Raw genomic sequence first — 20,218 nt, forward strand, 5'->3', positions numbered from 1 at the left:
GCTGAATTAAAAAGTATTAAAATAAAGGATTACATAGAAATCACTGAAGTACAATTATGTCCAAATTGCACCAGTTTAGAGTGGTTGAGTATGTGTACTTTACTTTTTTCTTTTTTTTTTTTAGTTTATCATTATGGTGTGTATATTGTCCTGAAAGTGTTAAAACAAGTTCTGGTTTTCAACACTTTAGAGGCAACGATCCCCTCTTGTGGCCAAAAGTAGAACTGACTCCTTGAACTTGATATTTGCACAGCAGGTTAAAAGTATGTAGTTACAATAACATGAAGCCAAAAACTGCAGGAGATGCGTATTGCTTTTACCTGTGAGTTTTATTGTGAAATATTTAACGTTCTCTACACATGAGTGCACAGGCCTTACAGAACATGCCCTGCATGCATCAACAACATCTTTGTAATAATCTACTGCTGCTCAGGGAAAACCTGCACAGAAACAAAATTTACAAAACTACAAATGAGAATAAGTAGAGTAAAAAAAGAAGAAAGACATTTTCAAAAATCTTCCCTCATGCTATTTATAGAAAAAAAAGCCCCCCAAATATTCACAGAAAAAGGCACATTGAAAACAAAATATAGGCACAAGCGTGAAGCGAAGGTTAATGATTGTAGCATGTAAATAGTGGCTTTACACAGAGACAGATGGATAGTGGGAGACTCAACGGACACTTTCTGCAGATGTTTCTGTGCATTTAGTACTTTTTAAATGCTTGAGCTCACTTTCCAGAAGAGTGGAGAAGGAAATTAATACATCTGGGAGCGCAGATGAGGGGTAAGAAAAGAAACAAAAAAAAGAGAGGGAAAAAAAGAATCAATATGGAAAACAAAAGAAAGAGTGGAGACAGATAGATAAGAAAGGGAGGAGGTCGCAGAGGAAGTCATCTTCGGATCATGACAACAAGTGGAGCAAAAACAACAAGACTTGAAAAGGAGGAGTGGACTTTAATGTCCCAATCTAGGTCAGGAGGCGCAACGCCAGCGCTGCCCCTCCCCAAGATCCTTCCTCCCTCTTTCCCTCGCTCCTCCTTTCCCAGAGAAAACTGGAAAGGAAATACTGGCAGAGCTCTCCCTCTCCCCTCCTCAATCTGTGCCTCCCCCAGTTTCATTTGTTTCCTCGTCATCTCATTCTCTCTCATTTCCCTCTTACTCCCCACCACTATTTTTTATACCTCCTTCTTTTTACATTTTCCCCAACTCCCCTCTTCCCCCCTCCTCATGCCTGACACCACTAAATCAGCAGCATGTGGGCTTAATGGAAACCAGACCCGGCCCATTCCTCTCTAGCCTGCAGGCTTCTCCCTTGTGCAGTTAATTAGCTTCAACTCTATTTAGCTTTAGCACAAAAAAAGAAGAGGAGATAGAGAAAAAACGGATACCACTGCTATGGTTTTACTCTTCACAGGTTGATCTCAGAGGGACAGAGTTTGTAGAAATACGGCAACACTTTCTTCTCGTGAAGTGTGAATAAATCCCCCCTTTCTTGCATTTCATCCAAGCCCTGGCACCAGTCGTATATCAATATGTGTCCGCTGGGAGTGTGTTTTTAGTGGTGTAGTCTGAACTGTTATGGTTGCTGTGGTGGGAGGAGGGGAGGCTGGAGCCCTTGTGTCTGTGCAAAAACTCTATGTGCCTTTGTTTCGCTATGTGGTCTTTATGTATTGGTGTGTGTGTATGTGTGGACATGCATGCACACATTGAGTGCAGTAAGGGGTTTTTGGGAGATCATGTGATGTCGGTGCATGTGTGTGTGTGTGTGTGTGTGTGTGTGTGTGTGTGTGTGTGTGTGTGTGTGTGTGTGTGTGTGTGTGTGTGTGTGTGTCTGAGAGGCAGGGCAGACATAATGGGCTCAGTGGGAGATGGACGCACACAGCTGTCTGACATTCCTGTGCTGGTTGGAGGACGAGCTCCTTCTGCTAGTGTGTGTGTTTAATAAACATGAACACACACATATCTGAAGTTTAGCAACCTCAGCAAAACAAAGACGACAACAAACAGAATCAAAAGTGCAAATTCTAAACAAAGGAAACGTTGAGACTGGTTGAGGCACCGTAGTCAAGCATATGGAAGACTTATTCGTAATAATGAATGTTTTTGTATAAGTTGTTTTCAAAGCTCCAAGCACTCATGTTTGTGTTTATGTACAGTGTGTGTGCTAATGTATAATGTATGTGCATTATCGACTTTGCATTTATACTACAAATAAATCATCAGTCCCTCCTCTGTACAATTAGAATTGATAGAAATGGACATTCTTAGCGTGTCAAGTGATTTCTATAGTACACAGTTGGTGGCTGACACATCTTTTTATGCTGTAATGGGATTTTCTAAAAAAATAGAGGTATTTTTCAGACATTTTGAAGGCACAAAGGGAGGCAAAGGAGAAAAACTTATAGGCCAGTTGAGGAAAAAGTACATTGTAGCTCCACAGGCACAGACTTTACCACTTTTGCATTATTTCACATGAGCAATAAAAGTTCTCACAATGAACAGGGCCCAAAATTTTGACTCATCCTCGGCTTTCTTAGACTTACGCACTGCGTAAAAGCTTCTTTCCACAGCTCCATAAGTACAAATTTTGACGCCAAATACTGTCCAGACAAATGATGAATACCTGCTCTATCTCCTCTAAGTCTGTGCCTCACACCCAGTCCTGCAACGAACGTTTGCAGTGCACCAAAGCCCTCGGTGTCTCTTTGTTCTGCAGAGTCCTGAGGATAGCGTAGATTAGGATTAGGATGCACAGGATGAGGACCAAAGGAACAATCACCATGACCAGGGTCATGACCTTTGAATCGTTGTCAGCCACCGTCACCACCACGTTCACCTCTTTGTCCTCGTCCTCTGCGCTGTCAGGCTTAGAGGTTTGGTCTTCCTCTGGGCTGGTGTCTTTGTCTTGGCCCCTGTCCGGCTCTTTGTGCTCATCTCTGCCTCGGTCTGAAGGGTTGTTTGGTTTGTTTTTTGGTTCCTGCTCAGTGTCTGTGTCGGGTTTAGGGTGAGGGGCGCCCATGCAGCCCATGAAATCCCTCAGGATGGAGCGAGGGTAGCCTTTATCTGCTTCTGTCTTGTGGTTGTCAAACCTCCAGTAGTTGGTGCCTTTGTAGAAATAGGTGTAAGCTGCAGGAGAGGGAAATAAATGAGATTACGTGCAGTCGATTAGTGTGTGAATTTACTGTAGAATATCTTCATACTGGCCACAAGGAAATATTATACTCAGCACAGCTGAAGGTGGGGAGTGACAATGACAACTACATAGAAGTAGGTCAACAGGTGGGATATTAGAGGTATAGCATGTAGTGAAAACTGGAGCTGCTTAAAACAACACAAAGGCTTTACGGCATTAGTTCTGATGTGCACAGCAGGACAATGAGGACACTTCACTTGTCCTAGTAGTTGCAGCTGTTTGAATGATTAGGATGGAGGTGTGCTTGGACAGAAATGGTGACACAGGCTTGCATTGGGAATTTAAAATTAAGGCGTAGCTTAAAGATCCCGTTTGTAGGATTTAGGTGCATTTATTGGCAGTAATGGTCCATGATATTCACAACTATGTTTCTATTAGTTTATAATCACCTGAAATTAAGAATAGTTGAGGTTTTTTTTTTAGCTGGTTAACTCTAAAGAGCAGGTCGAGCAGCGAGTCCATCATGTTGTTTCAACAGCAGCCCAGAATAGACAAACTAAACCTGGGCTCTAGACAGGACCAATCATGGTTTTGTGTTGGCCACTGTTGTTCTCCCACACTCTTAGCACACGGGGTAGATGCAACTAAATCCTACACTGGCCCTTTAAAGACAATAATACTCATCTACTGTATGTTTTCACTTTGCCTAGATGATATTAGATTGTTCATCAGTAAATCAATATATCAATTCAGATTGCGGTTTTGTTACATCCCTACCTTTTTCCAGTCCGTATGCTAGGCTAAGCTAACTGACCCTGGCTGTTGGTTCATATTTACTGTAAAAACAGGAGAGTCATATCAATCTTTTCATGTAACTCTAAGTAGTGTTAGGCTAAATGCCTAAACACTGAAAAAGGCCGTGCTGCCTTTCAGCTCATTAATAATTCCTTCAGTTCACCGTGTGATCAACTGTGTTTGAAGTGAAGGAAATTAAAGGACTGAGGCAGATATTAATGGAGGCGAAGTTTGTACCAAGCCCAAAATGTGACAGATTTGCACTAATTCTTCAACTTGTCACTTCATTTGTAAAGACTATCTCATTTACTGTACTATTTGTCTCAACAAGTTAAATCTAAGTTCAGCATTTGTGCAAACAAGAAGCAGACTCAGGAATGTTTCTTCAGAGACCAGCTAAGCGTTTGCACTCGCCCCAACATTCCCACATTTTTGCACCACATGGAACTCTGCAGAGCCGGGGCTGATAAGTCCAATACTAGACTGCATAAAATGTGTAAATATAAAACAACAAGAAATCATTAAACAAATCGGTGTGTTGCGTACATGCACTAAGATTCGGCAGGATGCAAAAACTCCTGCAGAGTATTTCTGGGCGTAAATGCAGCTCTGCAGGTCAAATCAGGATTGTGCAGAGACATTAGAGCAGTTTGGGTGGAGATTAGATCTGACTGTTACTGAGTGCCTTTAGAGCAGCTCTGCCACAAATCTAATTTCTAAAGGAAGGACGGGCCAACCCTCAAACCAGAGCTCTCATTCCTCCCTTCCCTCTCATCCCCTCACCCTTCTCTCTGCTCTACTTGCTCCAGCCTAACTGGTCTCAAATGTAATTTTTTCCCTCTCTGTCTCTCACACACCCAATTTCACCCCTCTAACCTTTCATTCTTTCTCTCCCTCCATCTCTCCTCACTCATGCTGTTCCCATGCTTTCAACACACTACAGCAGTGAAACAACATACAGCCCGCAAGCCAAACCTGGCCCACGATAGGGTGCCAGGAGGCCCCCTAACCATGTTCTAATTCACAATATAAATAAAGTGATTCACACTGGGAATTGTTTTTGTACTTTTGATTTATACATAGGATGCCAGAGTGCATAAAACAGCATCAAAATAGAGCTTGTTTATCAAAAAAGTTTCAGTGGAGGATCCCCAGCAACCCCAAAAAGAGGTCCTGGCTAAGCCCCAATGTCCTTGAAGTCCTAGAAACATCCTCAAATCTGAGAAATGTGCTTAAATCCTAGAAACTTCCTAAAATCTGAGAAATGTCCTAAAATCCAAGAAACATCCTAAAATCGGAGAAATGTCCTAAAATCCTAAAAACTTCCTATAATCTTAGAAATGTCCTAAAATGAGACAAATGTCCTACAATCCTTGAAAAGTCCTAAAATCTTAGACACATGTATGCAGCTGCTTCGACTGGCCCCCAACTTTCTTTGCCTAAGCAAACGAAGTTGAGTACGCCTGGAATACAGATTTTGGTGTCTGTTTAGATTCTCGTAGAACAGAGGCGATTTCGTCCCTCCGAATAAATTTACTTTATCCAAAGTTATTATTTACCTCCGTCATCACTGAGGAAGGCTCCTTTGGGTGAAGGAGGGATCCTGCCCCATCTGCTGATCGGCTTGGGGTAGTCGCGGTCTGCAGTCCGGGTCTCCTCATTGTATCTCCAGTATCTGCAAAAAGACGATAAGACATATAAAGACTGATATGGCGTGCAATGCCCATTTTAGATATAAAAAGTCAAACATTATTTTTTAAATGTGTTAAAATCATGTTGCATGTATCTTTGTTTGTGTCTGTGGTATACCGTACCTGTCTCCACTGAAGAAGTATGTGTATCCACTGGGCTCCCACCAGATTGCTGTGTCAATCTTGTGTGCAGGAACTCCTCGTCCATACTCGTGTAAAGGCTGCGGATATCCTGGCAGCACATCAGCCTCCCTGAACACCCAATATCTATCATCTGCAGAGACAAAACAAGTTTTCAAATGTAGTGGAGTCTTTTTTCAGATAATCAAGCAAAGTACACATACTTAAAAACTGTACTTATGTACAGTACTTAAGTAAACGTACTTCATTACTGTCCACCACTGGATACTGGCCTAAATAAGCAAGTTAATGAGGGAGAGAAGAAAATCAGGGAGAAAAAGCAGTGGCATGTGGAGAGAAAGTGTTGGCCAGAACATGTGGGATATGTCATGGGGTTTACTCACTCCAGAAGAAAAGTAGAAAGGACAAGCAAGGTAGAAATGGTGGGCATAACACTTATTTTCCAAGATTTCATCATGTGGGAGCCAATTTTTCCTCTAAACTTAACCTTTGGACACACTTTTTAGCCACTTTCCACCTCCACTGCCAGAGCACTGCTGAATTACAACAAGCTATAATAGCTAAGTTTGTGCACAGGGGTTTCGACTAATTGGTACAAACCACTTTAAAATGCTTTAAATATTTTGTTTTTAACATTTTGACATGATGTTATGTCCACAACATTATTTTGGATCAATCTGTGAAAACATTTCTGCAGGTTTTGATGCATAGTCTACCCAGTATTATTTGCAGAGGACGCTATAAGATCCCCAAAATAAGCTTGTGCAGTTCCTCTTACCATTTGAAACTTGGATCAATGACACTTTTCCGGTGCTGCATTTAGACACCTTTCAAAAGTATTTAAACCTTTGAACACAGAGCTAATTGGTTTGATTTCTGGGGAAATCAAAACATGGGGAAAAAAAATGAAGAAATTGGCAAGACATTTCTGGCAAACTGCATGACATTAGTAGACTTAGAAACTTATTTTTAAAAAAGGTATTGAAAGAATACTACTACTACTACTACTACTACTACTAATAATAATAATAATAATAATAACATCAATAATAACAAATAACAATAATCATAATCATAATCATAATCATAATCATAATTACATATTTAAAATTATTTTTACAGGTTATTTCCCTTTTTTTTTTACTTTCCTGCTGTTCATTTTTGTTTGATTGGTGCTAATTTTCAGGTAATTTTCTTGTACTTTTGCTAATCCTGGGTCATTCCGCTTAAGATGCTCATTGCTTTTTGCTTTCATTACATGTTTTTTTTTTTTTTAAGAAATCAGGCCATTTTGGCCAGGTTTCAAAGGTTAAACCTCTAAAAAATGTGACAAATAAAGGGAAAGAATGGTGACAAAAAACAGGAATCACATTTACATAAACTGCCAATAAATATTAGTATGTGTAGGTCAAGTCACATCAGTTTTGTTAATATGACCCATAAGCGGCCTTAAGCGGCTTTACATTTTGTGCAGCGTGTGAGAAACTCTATCCTTCAACGCTGCGGCAAAACTCCCCCAAAAAACCTTTAAAAGGTCCAGTGTGTAGGATTTAGGGGCATGTAGCAGTGAGGTGCCAGAACTAAGCATGTAGGACGACCAGAGTGGCGGACATGAAAGCGAGAATGGCCACGTCTAGAGCCAGCATTTGATTTGTCCGTTCTGGGTTACTGTAGAACAACATGATAGACTCTGTGGAAGAGGAACCACTCTGTATGTAGATGTAAACGGCTCATTTTAACGTAACAGAAACAAAACTAGTCTTATTTTTACACTGGACCTTTAACGGCAAATGAAAAAGAATCTATGATCAAAAGCTTAGAAAATCCTGAAAATGCGTGACAAATTACCACACGGCCTCATTGTAAAAGTGAAAGCACTGCAGCTGTTCACATCTGGAGCACTGCAGAGGAGGCTGATGCAATCCTCCACCTCTCTCATGTGGCCTTTCAGCTGGAGTGAGACACTCATACTGGGCCAGCAACAGCCTCCACGCTGCACAGGCGTCATTCAAGACACCCAATGAACTCAGTAACACACACAAATACACACAGAAACTCCTGGATGGAGCTGCACGCACATGCAAAAACACAGACTCTAAATGGTCTCCACCTGCAGCAATATGGTCACAATGTTTAAAAAGTGAATCATAATTTTTCTCTTCACATAACTTCCAGTCTTATATTTATTTGTGCGTGTGTGTGCCAGATACTAAGAGTTATAGCTGCGTTGAACTACTACCATATCCTCGTAAATCACATTGCAAGAGGAAAATAAAAATCCTGAGTTTGCATTGTTTCCCCTCAGTCTGACCGGTTCAAATCAAAGTGCAGATTTTGTATTTATGAACACATTCTTTAACAGCTCCACGCTGGCTTCAGCTTCGCTCAGGGGGAAAAATAGCTGAGAAACATTGCGGAAACTAACCAGCCGTTTGCTGTGCCCTTAAGCAAGGCGCTAAACCAGAATAAAGAACTCAGCATGGTCTTCCAAGAGGGGTTTGACGTAACACATCACGCAGTTTGCTCAGCATGTGGGCACTGTGTTAGGGAAGTGACTAGTTTTATTGGTGTAAAACAGCTTTGGCATACCTTTAAAGAAGACAAATTTGCCATCGTGGCGCTCGTAAGCTGCATCAATGTCGCTGGGCAGGCCGATCCAGAAGACAGATATTGGCATGGGGTAGTTATCCAGGACCCGGTTCCTCCGCACACGCCAGAACCAGCGGCCCTGCATCAGCAAGCAAAATAATGATTTTTAATCTTGTTGTCTTTCATCGGAATGATTTATTCTTCATTTCCTCTTGCATGAGTTGAATGCTGTTTGGACTCGAAGCCGGGTCATGTTAGTTTACAGATTTATCCATGTGCTTTCATGGAGGTCAGGGGTTGTAAAAACACCAACAAAATGTGGAAAATTAGAGTTCATAGCTGTCCAATGAGAGCAAACCCTGAATTTAACACTGCACAAATATGATCAATAATTCTGTAACTCTCACCTTGAAAACAAACATCTCCCCCCTCAGCATTGTCACCGTGTCAAAGTCCCCATCACAGATATTTGGGATCTGGTTGTCTGGCACCTTTGGAGGTCGGGGAGGAGCAGGGGGCCGAGGAGGTGGCGGAGGAGGAGGGACATCTTTTCTGACGTGTGGGGTGACAGGTTCCGGCTCAGGCTGGGAGCCGGGCGTGGTGGAGATGGGCAGGACAGGAGGGGGTGTGGGGCTGGTGCTCGGCTCCGGCCGGGCTGGAGGTTGTGGGCTGCTGTCGGTCGGGTTGGGTGATTCGGGTAGGGGGTCGGTGGGAGAAGTGGTGGTGGGTTCATCTTCGGGTGGAGAAGGGGAGGTGCGGGAGTCATCATTGGGTTGGTTGTCAGGGGCGGGAGGAGAAGTGGGTGGAGCTTTTGTGGGGAGAGGGGGACCTGAGAATGAAAAGATGGAGAGCTCTGACTGAGAACAAGAGAAACTTCCACAGTTAAGATGGTTTGTTTGTCCTCTCATATTTGTACGGAAACTGCAAAAAACAATCTGAAATGAATTTCTCCAGTCTGTCTGTGTGGCATTAGACATTAATCATCTCTTGTAGACTCTCCTCCCTTTACCTCGTGTCCTCTCTATCTCTCCCTCACACAAAGCAAACCTAATTTTCCATTATGTGCAGCAACTATAAGGCCACTTGATTCACTGCGACTGCGCTGCTGCTCTTTGGAAAAATCATCCCGGCTGGTTGCTAAGAGAAAAAAACACACAGATACAGTGCGTTATGTAATGTCTACAGACAGCTGATGGGCTTGAAGATGAATTGAGTTACCCTGAGACAAAAACACTGCTTAGGAATATATGAGGGTTGATGCTGGCCTGTGGCTCGGCTATCAGTGTATGAAGAAATTCAGCATTTGCAGTATTTTAACCTGCAGTTTAATCTACAGACGGTAACAAGACTTTTTTCTTGTGTCTTAAAGTAAACTTAAATCTTTCTTATGTTTTTCTTCTCAGTTTATGCAGTCAGTTTCTGGTGTGCATTCTCAAATCAGTTTGATTCTGTGTCTTATTTTCCTTGCGCACACACAATTGACTCTTCAGTTTACAATATCATGTATTTTTGACCCTTGTTATGTTCTCTATCTGATGAAGGACCTATTAGTTGGCTACTTTCATCACAGGCCAAAAAATGACAGTTAACAACTGCACAGAGTGGAACTATGTCCATGGAGGGAACCGCCTTTCCAAAATTAAAGCCCCTGAACATAACCAGGCAGTTCAGTTTATGATACAGCTTTTAGCTCTGTTTTGGTCTCAACCAGCTCATTACTAAAGTCATATGTCTGCTCTTTAGTGCTAGGCAGGTAGTGTGCAGTGGGTTGTTAAAGCCTGTCAGCTGAAAACAGCTGCCTGCTATGGCCTGAAAAGATGCGGATGAACCAAAGGATTAACGCCGTAGGTGGAATAATCAAAACAATGTGCTGAAAGGAGCTAAAATGCTGTGAAGAGCTGGGGGAACTGCAGATAGGATGATTTCCTTTGATCCATTGTTAATGTAAAAAAATATATATATATATATTTTTATATATATATATATATATATATATATATATATATATATATATATATATATATATATATATTTTAGAGTAAGTTTAAAGGAAACTCATACATTAATTAAAAACAATGAGAATAAGAGTTTTGGTTTTGGGATCATTACATCATTTTAAATCTGCCCTTTTTGTTAGATGCTTCATACTACACATGAAAACACAGACTTACGGCTAGATATAATAAATGATATATGATATAAGGAAAATATGCGATATGCAATAAGCTGTTGAATATCGCAATAATGGTTCAAGTTGAGATAAATAAACATAATAAAGTGTACCCAGTTCTTGAATCAGATTTGCACAATACCTGTGCTTGTGCAATATCGTCTCTCCTGTATCCAAAATATTGCCAAACGGAGGCTATTTTTTAGGGATTCGCACTTCTGTCTGCATTCATCTTGTCACTCTTTCCTCATGTTGTATGAGAGGCTCTTTCTGATTGGCCAGAAACTTAAGAGGATGGCACATATCAGACAAAATAATATTTAAAACATTGCTGTTATATTCAAAGTACAATATCAAAGTCTTTTGCAATGTGTTTATTGTGCAAGTTGATATCACAATGATGATATAGGAAAAAAAAAATAAATAAAAAATATTGTGCAGCCCTACTGACAGTAGTATTGGAGTGTAATAGGTATTTCTTGACACTTACAAGATTCTGTCTTTCACCTGAATAGTTAAGTAAGTCAACAGATGAGTAGCTGACGAAGAAATTTGACCTTAAAGGCAGAAAACTGCAAAACTATCGGCCTTTTGTATAAAAACTTCAACAAAGGAACTCAAATGTTTATTTCTACCAACAAAGTTTATGCTGTTAGTCTCTATTTAAACTCTTCAGATCCTTTTTCAGATGCAATCAGAGCTTTTTTTTCTAGAATAGTCATTTAGATCTGTTTGATAAAGGGAACTACTGTATAATTTCAGCCAAAACATTTACCTTACAGTATTTACAGCAGCAGAATATACTTTGCCAAAGCTCTAGTTTACTCTGGTGCAGACGTCTAGCGTAGGCGTATCAGTGGGCCAGAATTGTGTGGTTATGGAAAGACTGGGGGTTTCCTGGGTAAATTAAAATGTAGACAACATTCCCAAGCTCAACTGTATTTTTTATCTTCTATGTGATGCCAGAGGTGTGACCAGGACAAAACAATGGACAGTTAAAGAGACAAAAGAAAAAGAAAAAGGAAAACATAAATCATGTGAAAAACATTTTTGCTGAGAGAAATCATAAATCAGTCAATCAGTGTAAATAATGTCTGTTATGAATCTATGTATTCAGTTTTAGAGACAAATGAGTGTTTTGGCCTGTAATTATAGCTCTTATAACAGGGCAATGGCAGAAACACACCGACACATACTGAACATACAGGACACTATAATACACACATGGGCCCTTTCTCTGGCTGACATGCAAACACACACACACACACACACACACACACACACACACACACACGGACACACACACAGGAACAAACACAAAGATGTCATCTGTCAGTTAATAATAATGTCATCCATTCATGCAGGGACAGCATGAGAGCATCTTAACGGCATGCATGATATGCTGTTTGGAGTGATGTTTCAATGGCTTATGTGTGTGGTTGGTAGTGTGTGTGTGTGTTTGTGTGTGTGTGCGCGCGTGCAAAGCTTCTTTGCCTCCTTTGACAAATGTTCAGATGTGATGCGAGTGTGATATAACCTCAAATTACAGCTGACATTCTGCACGTCAACCTCACTGTGATTTTAGAGCCACAGCAGTCTGAGTCTGAGTCCAAAACATTAAAAAAATCTTCACTGTTTTGTTCTGTGTCCCTGCGAGGGCTAGATAATGATAAAAATTCACTTTTCTTGGTAAGGCCAAAAATATTTTAGTTGTGGACACATTTTAGATTTTACTTATTGTAGATAATAATGAACTTCACAGCCTTGAAGAACAGATCGACTTAACTACAGAGCAGCAAACAGGTGCGTTAGCATGAACAATGCTACCATTAAAGGACTCACTGGGTTAAGTTCATGTCTAAATTCTACTGAAAGTGGCTTTAAAAGGGACCTATTGTACTCCTCTGTATTTTCCGTCATAGGCTATATAATGTTACGGTGTCGGATGTTCATATTACACATGGCTAAAGTTTCAAATAATGAGGTAAACATATGTGAAAGTAATCCCTTTAAGCAAAAACCTCAGGCTTCAGACTGTTCTCAATACTCCAGACAAGTTTCATGTAAGAAGAAAATAATTTGTTTTTTAACATTAAAGCATGTAAACGTGTTCTAGAGGTACATTTAGGTACACAAGTACATTTATCAGTAAAGGGTGTGCCTCTCACCATATATGTACTGTATTCCTCTGATGTCATCCTCATGTAGCGTGAAGTTGTGCGTGTGAATCCACTGGTAGAAAGGAGCCATTATGGCACTGGGGTTATCCGAGTGCTCCAGACCCAAAGCATGACCGAGCTCATGGACCGCAACCAGGAAGAGATCTATACCTGCAGAGGCACACATATTTGTAGTAAACACTTGTGTGTCTATATCTGTCAAAACGAAAGCTATAATAATACATTCACAGAATATGTTACATTGTAATTTGTATTAACAGTACAGGTCAGTTGGAGTACATGCAAACTGCAAATAGAGGTCTTTTAAAAAGGAGTAATCCCTATTTCAAACAAAAATTACAAGTGATCACACAATGCCAGCTAATGATACTCACTAGATTAGACATACAGTAAAGATCACAAATCTGGGATACTCAACTTGTTTTGCTTAGGGGCCACTTTTGCAAAATGATAGGCGGCCAGTGGCCAGTCACAGCAGCCCCATTGATGTTTCTAAGATTTTAAGACGTTTCTCTGATTTTAGCATTTCTAGCATTTTAGGACATTAAGAGCTTGGCTAGGACCTCTGTTGGGGGTGCTGAAGATCCTCAACTGGCACTTTTTTTTGTTAAACAAGCTTTATTTTGTGCTGTTTTATGCACTCTATCACCTTATGTATACTAAAAGTACAAAAAAACTTCCCAGTTTAAATCACTGTATTTTTATTGTAAATCAGAAAATGGTTGGGAAGCCACCCGGCACCCTATCAGGGGCCAGATTTGGCCCACATGCTGTAAGTTGAGTATCACTGTCATAAATGAATCAAAGAGGTATTATGTCATCAGTCCACATTGTTGTATAACTTAAACATTTCTGAAAGAAACAATATGAACTCTTCCATCATTATGCAAATCATGAAAACACTACTAAGGTGATGTACCTGAAAAAATATTCTAACGAGCTAATCAGCTGGTTCGATTTTATTAGTATGGCATCTCAGCGAGCTGGCAAAGAAATCTCATTCCTAGTCTTTGACGTGTACCCAGTGAACCTTTCAGACTGCAGCCCGATTGACCAGTAAAGACCACAGATAATCAGCTAATGGTTAGAGAGATTATCCCGTTACAAGAAAGTCACGTGTTCAATTCCCACAAGGAGATGAAGAATCAACCCACTCACCTCCGGGGTTTTGGTTGTCCAGTGTCCACGGTTCATCAGCATCAAAGTGTGTATCCCCACCTATCCCTGGTCCGGGGTAGTAGGCGTGTGCCAGCGACCCTCCCTCACCATCAAACAATGACATATCACCATGGAAACCAGACGCAAACAACAGCAGGATGTCAGCCAGCTCTGCCTGGCTGCTGTTGGTGCTGAGGTTGTTTTCTGCAGGTAACTCCTCAAAGGTGAGCGGCGTGACCCGTCTCCACGCCTCAAAGGCGTTGCGGATGGCATCATACGTACGCTCTTTGCCCAGCGAGGAGGGGATGTGCTGGTCCATTATACTGGGGACAGAAGTAAAAGCACATCAGTGTTAGTATGTTAAACATCGTGTTTTGTTGTTGTCTTATTTTTACGTGTCAGTCTTAAAAACCTGAATGTGATGTGGTCTTTGCCCCACTGCTGTCCCGTGAGAGCGTAGCGTTTCTTCCTCGTGCTGTCTTCTAACTCATCCGCTTTTCTGTCTGGGAGGCCACAGCGAGGCCGACGCATGGCCCTACACACACACACACAGACACACAGACACACACAGACACACAGACACACACACACGCACACACACACACACACATTATACATTGTTAGCTGCAAAAAGTGGTTCTACAAATGCAGCTTGTACAGGTAATATTATGACAATTTTCTCATGGCCATAAACTCAGCCTTTATTCTGTTTTAGATTTTGCAATTTCAAATCATTTGTCCAAACTCTTCACAAAGCTGGAAAGCCTTTTTCTCAGTCAGGACTTAAATGGCACAATAATCAGTTCTTACCAATGCATTTTATACCTTTTTCAGGAATTATCCCTAGAAAAAACAAAATGTTAAAAGGACTAAACCATAAGGAAAAAAACAATTTTGTCATGTTTGAGGAGGAGATTGACATTTTAATCGACTTAGTTTTTTTTGTTGAGCGTTAAATTAGAAGATTCTGAAAACTCTCATATCTGTACTGTACAACAGTCAGAGGCAGGTTAACTTAGCTTAGCACATGCATGTCAAAAGTCTGGCCCGGGGACATATTGTGGCCCTGGAACCAATTTAAATGGCCCTTGGCTTGCCTTTCAAAATATACTATATCTGGCCCGCCACACAATATACAGTAGGTTAATCAACCAATATCAGTTTGCTTGTTTTTCCTTCACCTCACAATGACAGGACTTTCACAGAGTTTGTAGACATGCATCGAGTAGGGACTGTGCAGGCAGAATTGATGTGTTTTTATAAAAAGACTCAAAGACATGGCCACAGCAAAGAGGTGTAGAGTCAACAGTGAGGACTGCCGCTTCCAGGAATGGTGGAAAGTTGAAAACTTTTTCATGGAACAATGAAACAGTTGCATTAGTCTCATTTGTGTGTGATTTTTTTTAATAACCCATTTAATGTGAGAAGCAGCTGGCCCCCAGGTATTTTCACATTATATAATGTGGCCCCCATTCAAAAAAAAAAAAGTTTGGACACCCCTGGCTTAGCACAAATACTGGAAACAACAGGAAACAGTAAGGAGGGGTTACTGAATGGGCCTAAATAACACATATTGATCACTAAGAAACACACAAAGATCAGAGAGAGATGCAAAGGAACTGAAAAGGGACATATATTAACTACAAAATGGGGCAAAACAACCACTAAAAGACACAAAATGACCAAAAAAGAGACACAAAACGACTTAAAAGAGATACAACCCCCCCAAAAAAGATGCATTACAACTATACAGAGATGCAAAACAACAACACAAAAATAGGCTATGTGACAATAAAGTGTGTGTCACTTGCTCCTTTATAAGGGGGGGTTCTTTTGCATATTTGTGCCCAGGGGCCCACTGATGGATAAGCTGCCCCTGGGAAACAACTAGCTTTGCTGTTTTTCACTTCAGGTTTTGTTCATCTTACCCAAACAAGACATAAGGTGTTAATTTATTATGTATTGGCTGATTTTCTCACCTTTGCACAGAGCCATGCCTGCTGTTTCCCCCTGTGTACAGTTTTATGTTAGGCAAGTCGAACCTGCTGCTGCTGTTTAGCTTTAACATATAGATGTGAGATTGGTATCAGTCACCTAACTCTCAACAAGAAGACTTATTTCCTCAAACTCTCCCTTAAAGACCTTGTCATTTTTCCACAAACGCCACGCACATTGTACAGTGAGAACAAAGGTCTAATACAAGGTCCCAGTTGAATGTGAGGATATGACACAATAGCCTGACTATAGCCTGACTATATAGCCTCTCATTAGTTAAGATGTGATATAAGCAAAGGGGAACTACTGTATAATCCAAACCTTATGGGCATAAAAAGTCATTACGAGCTGGCACTGTTTCAGCAGCCCCTAGTAATACAAAAACATTACTGTGACTATGTTATTAGTATGTTATGTCATGGGAAAAACCCATTGCTCTGAGATAAGTAGCTTCAGGATGTTTAGTTGTTGAGTTGAGGTTTGCTGCTCAGAGTTTTCAGATGATGGCCTGAAATTTGTGGCCATGCATCATTCCATCTATAACACAAAATGCATAAAAATGCGACATTTTTTAAAAATGCAAATAGAATGTAAAACAAATTCCTACATCCCACAAGATCTCTGGATTCAGTTTGTGGTCACTGCGCACAAATGTTGAGTAATGCTGCAAATTTTTGAGACAAATGTCCTACAGAATAAAAACCACTGCTACAGAAAAATATAGAGCTTACATAACGGTGGCAGGGTCCATCTCTCCTGTCACCTCGAGGCCGTAGAAGCGCTGCATGTCGCTGATGGCTTTGGACAGAATCTGAGCAGACTGCATGGTGGACATCTGGCTGCTCGCCTGAGACAGGTAGCCAAACTTACGGAGCCATGCCTGCGAGAAAGAAGCGAAGAGTTACTCTAGCTTGGGGAAAGTTGACTTAACACATATCTGTTTTTGTGCGTGTGAAGCATGGTGTTTGTGTGTATGACAACTCATGCTAATCCACTGACTAATGACTTTGGAGAGCATCTCAGGAGTTAAAAGTAAAGAGAAAGCAGAGATAGAAACCAGATGGCTTCCATATAACATTACGACATTCCTGCTCTCTCATTCCTGAGCCTTCTCCTCACTGACAGCCAAGATGAGGAGAGGAGAACTGGAAAAAGGAAAACTAAAAAGACAATAACTAATCTGTATGTCACTACTTTAGCACACAAGATAAATATAAAACTCTGCATGTGTGTACTGCAAATGGTGGTAAAAGGCTGACAGTGCTGAATTTCCCCTATTTGTTTCATGTTTGCTGACAGTGAAATTGAGCGTGTTGAGCCACGTTGCCAGGCGAACAGAGCGATGGCTCCTGGGGGGAAAAATTCTGTCAAGGTTTTAGTTCTGCCCTTTAAAAAGCCTCGACAGCAGAGATAAAAAACAACAGCACAGGCCCTCTAACACAGCTGGATCATGGGACTCATACTTTCATGCATTTACAGGATGAGCACAAGCCAGGGGCTAAACACACATTGTGTGTGCACACACAGAGGCAGAGAAAAACCCTAACCCTAACCCTTAGAGACAGTTTCTGCATGGCATCACAAGTCCCAAACCAAATAATGTTAGAGTGCGCGTATTCACGTGTGTGCCTGAGGAACATTAAGGAAAAAGCAATACATCTGTAGGATATAGCTGAAATCTAGACTGTGACATACTGACACCTTTAAATGCATCACAAATGATATATCAAAGAAGGTAATTATAAGCAGATAAAATGATGCATTCATCAACAATATTTAACTGCAATCCATCAGTAAACAGTTACTACATGACATATAGCCAGTGCTGGTATGGTTACTTTTAAAATGTAATAGGTTACAGATTACTAATAGCTTGTTAAAATGTCATAAATTATGTAACTACTTTAATTACATAAATGTTGCATATATACTGCACTCAAATTCGGCTTTGCTGAGCCACGTTGTCCAAAAATATGCCAAAAGAAGTAGTTCCTGCATGGCAAAAAGATAAAGCAACAGAATTAATGTTTTAGTCTAGTTTTAGTGTATATGTTGAGTTAATATATACATTTTTTACTGAAAAGATTTCTTTTGTATGTAACCCCTTTGTAACCACCAACATTTTGATTACTGACTGTAATTGAATTACATATTTTTTCTCAGGAACTGTAACTGATTACAGTCACATTTATTTTGTAATTTAATTACTGTAACGAGTTACTCCCCAACACTGGTTATAAAGCATTATCTGTTTATGCAATTGTACAAATATTCATGTTCAAAACTCATAGTGACGTCACTAACTAAAGGTCAACCAGAGGTGTGGACTCAAGTCACGACTTGGACCTGAATCACAAATTTCATGACTTTCGACTCGACAAAATCAAATGGGATTTGGACTCTGCTTGGACTTTAACACCAGTGAATCGTGACCTGGAGCCTTTGATCTGAAAATACTTGATGCCTTCACCTGAGCCCGACTCAAAATTTAGGACTTGGGACTTGACTGGCGACTTGAGTGAAAAGACTTGACACCCACTTGTGATCTGCAAAACAATGACTGACTAGCTTTTTTCAAAATGTCAATCTAATCAGAAAATAGAATTTGCTCAGTTCTCACGAGAGTATTCACAATGAAAAAAAATACAAAAAAACCCATTTTACATGATTACAAATGTATTACAATGTTGCCAATCATTCATTATCAGTTTATACCCGTTATGAGGGCTTAAGAGATGATACAAATAAGATATACATTAACTCAAAATGTCCTTTTATCTGTTTAATACTGCGTGACAGTGTTATAAAAAGTTTATTCAGATTTTTTATTCTGCTAAAAAAAAAGTCTAATGCAAATAAATGCTTAAGCATGAATTTGTTAAATTTCACATAGTATGATCTTCCAATTTTTCAACCAAACAGATGAGTGTTACCTTGTAATACAATCACACTACACAGACAGATACAGTAAGGATGCACAATATTAGATGTTTGCCAGTATCCAATGTGCTATCTATCTATCTATACATACAGGCAGAAATCAGCATGGTGGCCAATTCCAATATCTAATTTCAAAGCCAATATCTGCCGATACTCTTGAGACGCCAATATTATCGTGCCTCCCAGACTGAGAGATACAGATACATAATGTTGCTCTTACATGTGTGTACCACATGTGCTGTTATTTGGAGGAAAAAGGTCAAAAGGTCAAATGACATCCCTGCAGAGCAACAGCTCACTTGATGCTTTTGTGTTTTACCAAAACAAACATGAGGATTTGAACTTATAACCTGCTCATGGAGAGCTGTAATATTATATTAAATTGAATACAGGATTTCCTCAGAAACTTTTGTGGCAACATTATGAAAAATGTAAATTCCTAAACAATGAAAATGAAAATTCCTAAAAAAATGTAACATTGTGACCATCTACATTTAAAATGTGGTTTGTATCCTGACCCACAGACATGAGTGTACCTCAGCACTGAAGCCTTCTTCCTCTGGGACATCTGTAGCTGAGCTGCACAGGACGATCAGGGACAATAAGGACGATAATGTGATGATGGTCTGAGTCCGGGGTTGTTTGGATGCCATCTTCATGGAAGATACAGTGGCAGAAAACGACCTCCTTCTCCTCCAGAATATAGAACAAAGTGCTGTCGGTGTTTTTCCTCTTCTGCTCCTCTTACATTTAATCACAAACCTCCGCAACAAGTGATCTATCTGCTCATTTTTGGATCTCGCGCATCAGAAAAATCGCCACAAACTATGTTACGCAAATAAAGACGCATTTACAAACCCTCGGAAAAACATAAACCAAGATGATACTAATCCATTCCCGGTTGCAGGCAGTCCGGTTTGTCCTGGGCCAGCAGCCTCATGGCTCACTCAAGTGTTCATACAGCAGATCCTTTCATGCATGCAGCTAACACACTGTAGCCAGCGGGCACATACACTAGACCTTGCCCTTTTCCGACGTCCACAATGGCTGATCAGCAGCTGCAGGGAGCTGCAGAGAAGAAGCAACAAGTCTCCTTCCACTGTGTGCAAATACGAGCTGAAGAGTTAACACAAAAAAAGTGTTTCTTCTTAAATCACGCAGTTTCTGAACTATCTGCAAAATGTTGCACAAAAAAACAAAACCCTTCAGATGTTAAGTAACACGCTTTCAAATTTCACCTGCATCGTTTTCACCAACGAATATTTCCGACTTTTGTCTCCGTTTTAACGCTGAGGGAAACGCGTGAAGTATTTTGAAAGCGTCATCAGACAGCAGTGTGTCTCACAGATTTCTAATGATTTCATGTGGAGAAAGAGGGCCCTCCTCTTCCTCACACCAGACCACCATCAGAGGGTCAGTGCGAC

The 20,218-nt window shown here is 40.5% G+C and overlaps 1 protein-coding gene across 1 annotated transcript; it reads right to left on the minus strand.

Annotated features, from left to right (window-relative positions):
* Positions 1-310: 310 nt before the first annotated feature.
* Positions 311-20,112, minus strand: mmp15a (matrix metallopeptidase 15a). Its single transcript, XM_042496403.2, has 10 exons — positions 19,331-20,112; positions 16,586-16,734; positions 14,272-14,394; positions 13,860-14,182; positions 12,690-12,851; positions 8,759-9,180; positions 8,352-8,490; positions 5,745-5,895; positions 5,490-5,605; positions 311-3,128 (listed from the first exon to the last, which is right to left on the minus strand). Exons 1-10 carry the CDS (start codon positions 19,451-19,453, stop codon positions 2,653-2,655), a joined length of 2,184 nt encoding a protein of 727 aa, XP_042352337.2. The 5' UTR covers positions 19,454-20,112; the 3' UTR covers positions 311-2,652.
* Positions 20,113-20,218: the final 106 nt, after the last annotated feature.

The sequence above is a fragment of the Plectropomus leopardus genome, chromosome 7 (genome assembly GCF_026936395.1).
Source record: "Plectropomus leopardus strain MGB_pleo_1.0 chromosome 7, ASM2693639v1, whole genome shotgun sequence".
Lineage (NCBI taxonomy): Eukaryota > Metazoa > Chordata > Actinopteri > Perciformes > Serranidae > Plectropomus > Plectropomus leopardus.

Coding starts and splice junctions, on each gene's coding strand:
- mmp15a (XM_042496403.2), bottom strand. CDS start 19,453: ATGAAGATGGCATCCAAACAACCCCGGACTCAGACCATCATCACATTA. Junction 16,735..19,330: donor AAGAAGGCTTCAGTGCTGAG/GTACACTCATGT, acceptor TCTTTCTCGCAG/GCATGGCTCCGTAAGTTTGG. Junction 5,606..5,744: donor TACTTCTTCAGTGGAGACAG/GTACGGTATACC, acceptor GTCTTTTTGCAG/ATACTGGAGATACAATGAGG.